This window comes from Centruroides vittatus, unplaced genomic scaffold, assembly GCF_030686945.1.
Source record: "Centruroides vittatus isolate TY-2023 unplaced genomic scaffold, ASM3068694v2 scaffold_1167, whole genome shotgun sequence".
In the NCBI taxonomy this organism is placed as follows: domain Eukaryota; kingdom Metazoa; phylum Arthropoda; class Arachnida; order Scorpiones; family Buthidae; genus Centruroides; species Centruroides vittatus.
The window spans coordinates 1559617-1569483 of NW_027122671.1; the positions used below are offsets into that span (position 1 = coordinate 1559617).

Here is a 9867-nt window from a genome sequence, read left to right on the forward strand (position 1 = left end):
TAATAGATCTGTCTAAAGACTTGCACTGAGAATGGAATTGGGAAGACCTCCCCTCACTATTAATTTATCGATAAATTTGTTTCGGTTTTGGAGGAAACTTATTGACCTACCGAAAGATGATTATTAAAAATTGATATAAACAAGAATTTCACAAGGGTAAATGATGATTATTTTTTGAAGCCATGGCCTGTTATATGTTAAAGGATTATTAAATAAAAAAATACATATAACTAGAGGACAATCCATTGTTAAGTGAAAGTTCGTTCCTCCTGGGCTGTGATCAACGACTAAGAGACGTATATTGGTTAAAAGATGTTCATTATTTGAGTGAGAGGTTGGGACAGTAAAATTTCTTATTGGAATGTGGACTCCAGCGTCATATTTATTGTCTAATTTGAGTTACAAAATGGTCATTTGCTGGCAATTTAGATTAAATAGGTTTTCGATAAACTTAACGGTAAAATAATTAATGCCTCGTGTGACGCTGAGTGTTCTTTTTGTGGAATAACAGTGATAGATATGAGAAAACACTTTATTGATTCTTGTAATATTCTTTTGGATATTCGAATTGTTACACTACCATTTGAAGAATAAAATTACATTTTAAACGTTTGCAGTATGAGCTCAATATAAGATCTTTCTCTGTCGACTACATATTGCAATCGTAAACACGCGTCACCAACTACTACGCACGTAACATTTCAGGAGGAATCTGGGAGATTTGTTACACTATGCTAGCCTTCAGCTCCGACACTGAGTTCACACACCGCTAATAAACGCGATCTTTCAAATAACCCCACAGCCAGTAACATGCGTTTTCGACTGAGGAGCGTCACATTTTTCCCTGGCGGTGAAAATTTCAACTAATTTTCCCCGTAAATCTCTCTCCCGTGTTCTGCATTATATATGTACCGAGTTTCATTCAATTTGGTTCAGAATTAAGTCTCCAATTAAGATCGGAGATTACGTGCTACAATCGACTTAAGCCTGCTCGCGATATTATGGTATTGTGGAAATAGAACTAAACAGAAAATGAAGGGAAACTGAATCTAGTTATTTATCCGTTTCCGCTTTTTTTCCCGTTTTTTGGTAATATGAAAACCAGCCTTTATATTTGTATAAATATATCAGTGCTATTCAAACTATGGTGCATGGACCAACGCGGTTCGCGAACAGTTTATTACTAGGACGTAGCGAGATATCATTTAAAATTTTATATATTACGTCAATAGAGCTATTTAAAAAAACATCTTACTATGTTTTTAAAAGTCTTTTAATTTAATAATTTTTACTTATTATTTAAACACAGTGAATGCCAAGGGTAGACTGGAGATCGAAATCGGGCCGGAAAAATACTTGAAAATAGTCCACAAATACATTTTTCAAAATGATTAGAACAAAATTTTATTAATGTATTTTTCTTACTAATTCAACCTAAGAATTAAAATAAAAAAATGCATTTGAACTCCGTTATTTTCGTTTTTTATACATTATGCCTTTTTTCTCATGCACAAATAACTAAAAGGAACCAATCAGTATACAGTACATTACTTAATAAACTGTAATAAATTGATTTATTTTCTCAAGTCATTTAAATAAGTAAAATATTATGTGTTATGGTACAAATGGTATTGACCGTATTCATCACGACAGGTGGCAGCATCAGCACCAAAACATCCTGGACCCTTGGTACTTCCGTTTTTTTTCCTTGCTTGCCCAAGTAAACAACATCTGTTCGGAACTTTTTTAACACAACTTTTATATAAACACTTGTTCATTTTTTCACTCGCTTTCTCTGCTGCTCTCAAATGGCTTAGACGTGGAAATAAACTCTCTTTTTGTTAATGTTAACTATGGATTGTCTGAATCATTCATAGTCGTCCAACAATCGGTTATGGGCCCAGGAAACGCAGAAAACGTTTAAAGAATAAGTCACCCAAGTTTTCGACTAAGGTTCCCGAAGAAAAGTACTGAGAGAACAAAAAAGAAAGATGGCCGAGAAAGCTAAAGGATTGAGTTCAATACCCAAGTTAAATGGATCGAACTACCTAATATGGAAATATATAATAAAGAATCTGTTAGAAGGTCAAGATCTGATGCACGTGATCGAAAGACCCAGACCAAAAATTCCTGGAGAAACAGTCACTCCCGAAGACAAGGCAGCCTATGAAACGTGGCGAAAGAACAGCGAAGCTCTTAGAATCATCACATGCACAATGGGAGAACACGAGGTTAGTCTAATTTTGAATCTAAACGTTGCACGCGGTATTTGGAAAGATCTAGAACAAAGATACGAAGGTCGATTAGACACTGAACGAAAAATGTCTCGTTCAAAGCTCTCGAAATTAAAAATGGAGAGGGACGAAAACTGGAAGGAATATATCAGAAGGGCTCGCGAACTAAATGAAGAAGCCAAAATGGTAAATTTAGGAATGGAAGAAACAGAATTGATAACTTTAATAACCGACGACTGCCCCCTAAATATCATGATATCGCCCGAAAACTCGAAAGCATAAAGGATGCGACGATGAACGACCTAGAATACGCCTCCAAAAGGAAGAAGACAGAGCAGGCACCTCGCGATACAACGAACGCGAATCGGCTTTTCGTTCAAGATTCCAAAAAAGAAAATACGTAAAAGAGAAAGGATGTTTCAATTATGGAAAATTCGGACACAAATCCTCAGCATGCTGGTATAACCCAGAAAACTCACAGAAATACGAACAGAAAACCGATCGATATCGCAATCGCACGCGTGACATCGCAACAAAAACTAGAAGAGAAATCAGAAACCAAAATCAGATACGTCGATGCTAAGCCTACTCCGGAAAGAGCATGGTTCACGCGAGACAAAAGAGCATTGTTACTGCAAACAACTGACAAAGCATCGAATAATAACAAAGACGAAGAAAAATAATGGGTAATCGACTTCGCTTCTACATCACATATGACATCAAATAAAAACTGGATCAAAGACATAAATCCGGATACACGAAGTATTCGTGTAGCCAGCAACGGGGTAAAGACCACATGTATGCCAACGGAAAGGGAACGGTGATGGAAAACAATATCCCCATAGTATTAAAAGACGTCCTATATTTCTAAAGCTGGATGGACACCTTCTCTCAGTGAACAAATTGGTTGAAGATGACTACACAATAATTCTTGATAAAACAGGAGGAAAAATCATTTCCGAGAACAACGAACAGATAGCCAAAGCAACCCGAAAAAATGGCTTTTTTATTCTAGAGACTGATGAACGAAATTCTGCTAAACAAGTCACCACTAATGAGCTCGAAAGAAACGAAAAATTTTTATGGCATAGGAGACTGGGGCACGTAAATGAAACATACCTCGACATAATGAAAAGACAAAACTTGCTTAGAGGACTCGACAAGGAGACAAAAATGATCCAATGCGAAATATGCATACAAGCCAAACACACTAGAGAACGCTTCAAAGAAACTAAGGGTAATAAGACGAAACACCCTCTAGAACTAATCCACATAGATCTCGTAGGACCGATGCCTGTCGAATCGCTCACCGGCGATAGATATATAATGACGATCGTAGACGACTATAGCCGAAAAATATTCACAAATTTCCTAACGTCAAAGGATGAAACAGCCGATATGCTAGAACAGTGCTGTCCAACTTATCATAGCCCGCAAGACATATTTTCTTCACCAAACATTTCGAGGGCCAAGAAGGTTGATAAATGAAAAGTCAGTTTATGTTAATTAAAAAAATATTTTATTTATACTAAAAAGAAAACATTAAAATATTCGTAATATATTAATGAGAACATTGTGGCCGTAATTTTCACATAGTAAAATAATTTTAATATTAATAATAATAATTTAGTAACATAAATTTATTCATAGTAAAATGTACTCGAGGGCCATAAAAATAATTTGGCGGGCCGTATACGGCCCGCGGGCCGCCAGTTAGACAGCCCTGTGCTAGAACTCTTCATAAAAACGATGCAAAACAAACAACAAAACAACAAAATAAAGCGCATCAGAACAGACAACGGCACTGAATTCGTAAACCGAGACTTCATTCGTATATGCAACGAGCATGGAATACATCAATTAACGACAGCATACTCGCCGCAAAGCAACGGGATCGCCGAAAAGGCCATCAGAAGAATTCTCGAAGGGACAAAAGCTCTACTCATCGAAAGTCAACTACCAAAAATCTTTTGGGCCGAAGCCGCACGAACGGCGACGTACCTAAAGAACTGCACACCCACAAAACTAGAAAGGAATGCATCCCCCGAGGAACTATTCTTTGGAAATAAACCCTCAGCATCGCATTTACGAGTATTTGGATGTCTAGCATATGCGTGGACTCCAAAGATAAAACGGAACAGACTTGAGTCGAAATCGAGACCAGTTATATTTGTAGGATACTCGAGGATCAGACGAGCCTACAGACTATACGACCCAAAAACAAATAAGGTGGAGGAAACCAGGGATATTAAGTTCATCGAATATCGATTACGAAGCAAACTGTTAAACAGGTCAGACGGGGAAACTAATAGAGCAAAACAAGCAAATTCCTGGATAGAAATAGATCTAAGCAATATGGACAAGAAGAACGATCCCACACCCGTAGATACGGAAGAAGGGATAACGATATGCCTAATGACGAAACCCACACAAATGAAGAACACAACCTTAACCAAAGCGAGGACACCAACATTCAAATAAATAGAAGATCACAAAGAATCAGAGAGCAAATCCAACAAGGAATCAGACCCAACTACGACGAAAATTTCTCTGATACAGACGAATGGAGTGATACGAATGTAGTAAATGTGACAAGATGAATATGAAAGATGAATATCAATCACTGATGGGACACAGAGTATGGGACCTAGTAGATCGAGAACCAAACACTAATGTTATAAAATCAAAATGGGTATACAAAAACAAAATGAATCCAAAAGGATCTATAAATATGAAAAAGGCCCGACTGGTAGCCTTGGATGTTCCCAAAAATATGGAATAAATTACGAGGAAATATTTTATTTTTCACTGTCTACTTGGACAATGATTATTAGTAGGACGTTAACTGGTGTTTAATATTTGATACAAAACTGGCAGTTAGATCAGAAAACAAAATTTTTATTAAATTCACCCGCAGTAGTAATTTTTCCTGTACACACATACATATACGTGTTTCGGGTTGACACACCCCTCATCGGCAGTATTACCAAATACAGCTAAAACAAATAAACAGATAAGACGATGTGTATACCAGGCATAGGCAAATGCGGCCCTTTTTGAGTTACATGCGGCTCTTGCTGAAAGTGTTAATTTCTGTTTTTTATTATTATTTTTACAATTTTATTTTTATAATTTTGTGAAAATATGTTTGTTAAAAAAATCCAATATTTGTTTTATATTATATAATAAAATCGCGCACCTTAGCATACTATCCGCCACGACAGTACAGAACTGCGGCTCCCATGCATTTTCCAAAACCTACATTTCGGCTCCCACTTAACTCTTGCTTGCCTATCCCTGGTGTATACAATAAAACCCGACTATAAAATCAATATTTTTAAAAAAAACTTACAGTAAGTACGTATCCTAATTGCTTGTACAGTACATAAGAGATATTTTTATAAATTTAACATTTGTCAAATTACTTAGGTTCGTAGAGGGGTGTGTCAACCCGAAACATGTATATGTGTACAGGAAAAATTACTACTGCAGGTGAATTTAATAAAAGTTTTGTTTTCTGATCTAACTGTCAGTTTTGTATCAAACACCAGTTAACGTCCTACTAATAATCATTGTCCAAGTAGACATTTGTAAATTTTATTTTTTACTAAGGACGGTAAGGCATTGCTAATTACAAGGAAACATTTTCACCTGTAACGAAATTGGAAACGCTAAGAATCTTATTAGTAATGGCAACACAAAAGAATTGGAAAATAAGCCAATACGACGTTAAAACAGCCTACCTACACAGTAATTTGGACGAATGCATAGGCCTATATATGGAACAACCGATGGGATTCATTAAAGAAAGAGACGAATCGAAAATATGCAAACTAAGTGGATCTATCTTTGGCTTAAAACAGGCTGGAAGAGCATGGTTTAAGACGATTACCGATCACCTGTGCCAAAACGGGTTCGAACAATTAAAAGCCGATCCATGCGCATTTAAATACCAACTAGATGGAAACGTTCTATACTTAGGATTGCACGTTGACGGTATGATAATATCCTCGAATGAGCAAATCGAACACGAAGCTATGGCAAAAATTGCGAAATATTTCGACTTAGTTAACCTGGGAAACCTTAAATGCGTTTTAGAAATCGAAATAACGAAATCCGAAGATGGGATAAAACTGACGCAACAGAGACAAATAAAACAGATACTCCGAAAATTCAAAATGAAGGATTGTAAACCAATAAACACGCCAATGGATCCTAACCAAAAATTAGACGACAGTGAAAGATCACCGCACGGAAATACGAAACTTTTCCAAGAAATTTTGGGAAGTATTATGTACTGTACCTATGATTGAAAGGGTTAAATAAAGATGTTAACAAAAATAACGAGTTAAAAGTAATTTTTAATAACTCAACTAAACATATCTTATTATTAAGAAGTTTGTTAATATTTATCACTAGTGTGAACTCTCTTTAAAAAGTCTTTATCACTTAACATCGGTACGTTTAAAACACGACACTATATTTGAGAAAGTTCCTTTCGAACATTTCAAGTGATTTTTAATGTTTGAACGCCCACCATGAGTTACTGAAAATTCTGAAAAGCACAGTTCATATTTCACTTCGTCAATACGAACACAGACTTTTTCAATTATCAGTAAACACACTGTTTCTTTTTGGCATTTTTGAGATTAAATTTATTTAATGTACAGTACGAAATAATCTCGAAGGCCGACTAGCAATTTGAACTCGACTACGATATGACGTGCGCAGCAATTACGCAGCAAAACGTCTAAATTCATTAGGCCATATGCTATAAATTTCGGAGGAAAACATCTAGACAACATTAAAAGTTCTTAGATCTAGATACATTCACTGTTGCCTAATCTAAATATTTTGTAACACGGGAGATTATTTAGTTGCCAAATCGCCAATTTACTCGTGACTGCACTATTCTTACTTCTTGCATATTCGGAACGTTTAAAATTTTACCAAATAACCGGGACAAAATAACAAACTGGCCGGGACGCAACCTAAGTTTATTTCGATACTTTTTTACACACTAAATTACAGTTTCTTTCTCTAAAATTCTAGTTCTGGAACATATCTTCGATATTTCAACGGTTTCCAATGAAAAATTCTATTTTAGTTTGCATTGTTTCAAATTGCATTGTGTTTTGTAGGAACCTATCTACTCAAAACGAGGTCTTGGTGTATTGTATTATATTAATATATAAATATACTATATTAATATAAATTTTATGAAAAGTTAAAAACAAAAACTTATTTCCTGTAAAATATGTTTTTCTGTCAATAGCTGATGTTACGCAAAGAAAACAACTTTAAAGGTATTGCTGAATGAAAAACAAAGTACTAGGCTAGAATCATATCGCTTATTCGTAATAGTTTGAACAAATATATACAGATATAAATGTAATATTACATCTACAAATCCGTTTTTTCTATTGAAATTATCATAATGTGTAATCTGTGTTTAATGGTAATACAGATAAACAAATAAGTTCGAGAAATATTACATAATTATTTAATATTTGTATGAATTAATAAGAATAATGTAAGAAAGAAATCTGTTCTTTAGAGGTGCTATTACTGTTTGAGGCAATGGCGCTTATACAGAAAACGTCCGTTCATTCTAATTGTCAATTTCAATAATTTAATTAGACCCAAAGAATATTATTGATATATAGAGGAGAGGAGGGTATTATGGAATACTATTTACATTTCTAAAAATAACTTTACTGGTTTTTGATTAAAATCCCCAAAATCATCATGAGTACATACTATAACTAGTTGTAATGAACTGTCACTTGTAAAAAATACTATTTATTTTGTTGTTATAAAAAAAAACTTTATTTATAAAAAGTCACAAATGGAGGTTATTATGAAATAGTCGGGTAATATGGAATAGGTGGTAAACCATTTAAAAACTAATTATACTTCATAAAACATAGTTATTTTTAACTATAAAAATCACATTTTTTAGATTATGTGCGTCATTTCTGCTTAGAGTCTATTTACAAAGTCACAGATATAATTTTCTTTCTCTACTCCGGTACAGTCAAGGTGAGTCCACAGAGAACAGCTGAAGTATTAAATTTCCCCTCGTTGATCTTCGGAGAATTTTCCGTTATAGAAGATACATTCAGCGTCTTCGTTTTCTAGTTATATGGAATACTATACTTCTACGTCGGGTATTATGAAATACCTAGTATTCCATAGTACCCGACACGCCATCTTGGAAAATGAACCTTTACACTGATGGACGAAACATTGTCAGCCAAAAAACGACCACAGTATAACAAATTACAATTCTTTCAATGTACATTATGCTTAACATCAATGTTCAAGTCACATGTGTACTAGTAGGTTAAAATGTTTGAAAACTTGCAAAAACTCTTGAAAATCACAAAACACTTTGTTCTGTAGCGAGTGGTACGACAACAACAAGCGGTCAACTCGCACTGCATTATAGGAGTCTTTCTTGAGTAGTTTATGGTATTCCCAAGTGATAGCAGCAACAAACAGAGCCGAAACCTCGGTATTCCATATTTCCCGACTATTCTACAATACCCTCTTCTCATATATTTATATAATGATGCTGCTATATCTCATACTGAATCGAAGAAGGGAAGTTGTCTTAATTTATAGTATAACGCAAAGATTAGATTAAACTAGATCAAGAAAATCCGGCAAATTTGCGAATAATATTTGAGTCGAAACATATTGAAAACTAGACTTTATTAAAACTTTTTTTATATATTTAAAACAAAATATAAGCATCTTATTTCACTTCCAAAAGATATTATTTAATAATTTTTCCAGTTAGAAGTGTTTAGCAACGTGATATACTGTATAATTATGCTGCCAAATAGTCTTGTAGCCTATTTGGCAGTGTAATCATAGCTATATGCTGCCAAACAGGCTTAAATCGCAAAATCAATCTAATTTCTCAATTAATAAATTTCGTGTAAACTTATTTATACCGAAAAAATAAAAATAATAATTAAAATATTTCAATTTATCGCAGAGAAAATAAATAATAAATGTAAATGTAAAGTAAAATCAATAACATTATTATTGGAACGCTTGATATTGAGCAAATATTTCAACTTTATGGTTTAAACCCGCAAATATATAGTCCATAACTTTTATTTATATTAAAAAAATTCACTTTTTATACTCATTTTTGACAAAATAAACGTAAAACAAATTGGAAATATTTTAAAAAAATTATTATATTTCCGTAATTGTTTGGGAAAAATTTATTAAAACGTTTAATAAATTTGTAATAATAAATTATGTTATATTATATTTTTAAAAATTTATCCTTGCGTATAAATTAAGCAATTTTAACTAAAATATAATAAGATAAAAGGGAAATCGATGTATTATAAGATTAATAGTCTACGGGAAAAATTATTTTATTAACACTATACATCACGGAGGATATTTTATTACGCGTTCTTTTATTGGTTAAAAAGTAATCTTTTCAAATAAAATATCGATAGAGAATGATTGATTACGATAAATGTACGAGAACAAAATCGATTAATCATTAGACGTATTTTAGTTAAAATGATAATAATAATGGCCAGAGTAAATGTCATCGTATTGTTTTACCACCCACGACTTAAAAACATCCAATAAAACATCG

The 9867-nt window shown here is 33.7% G+C and overlaps 1 protein-coding gene across 1 annotated transcript; it reads left to right on the forward strand.

Moving 5' to 3' along the window:
- The first annotated feature begins 1991 nt into the window (after positions 1 to 1991).
- Positions 1992 to 2516, forward strand: LOC136986680 (uncharacterized). The gene has a single exon (XM_067284258.1). It carries the CDS (start codon positions 1992 to 1994, stop codon positions 2514 to 2516), a length of 525 nt encoding a protein of 174 aa, XP_067140359.1.
- Positions 2517 to 9867: the final 7351 nt, after the last annotated feature.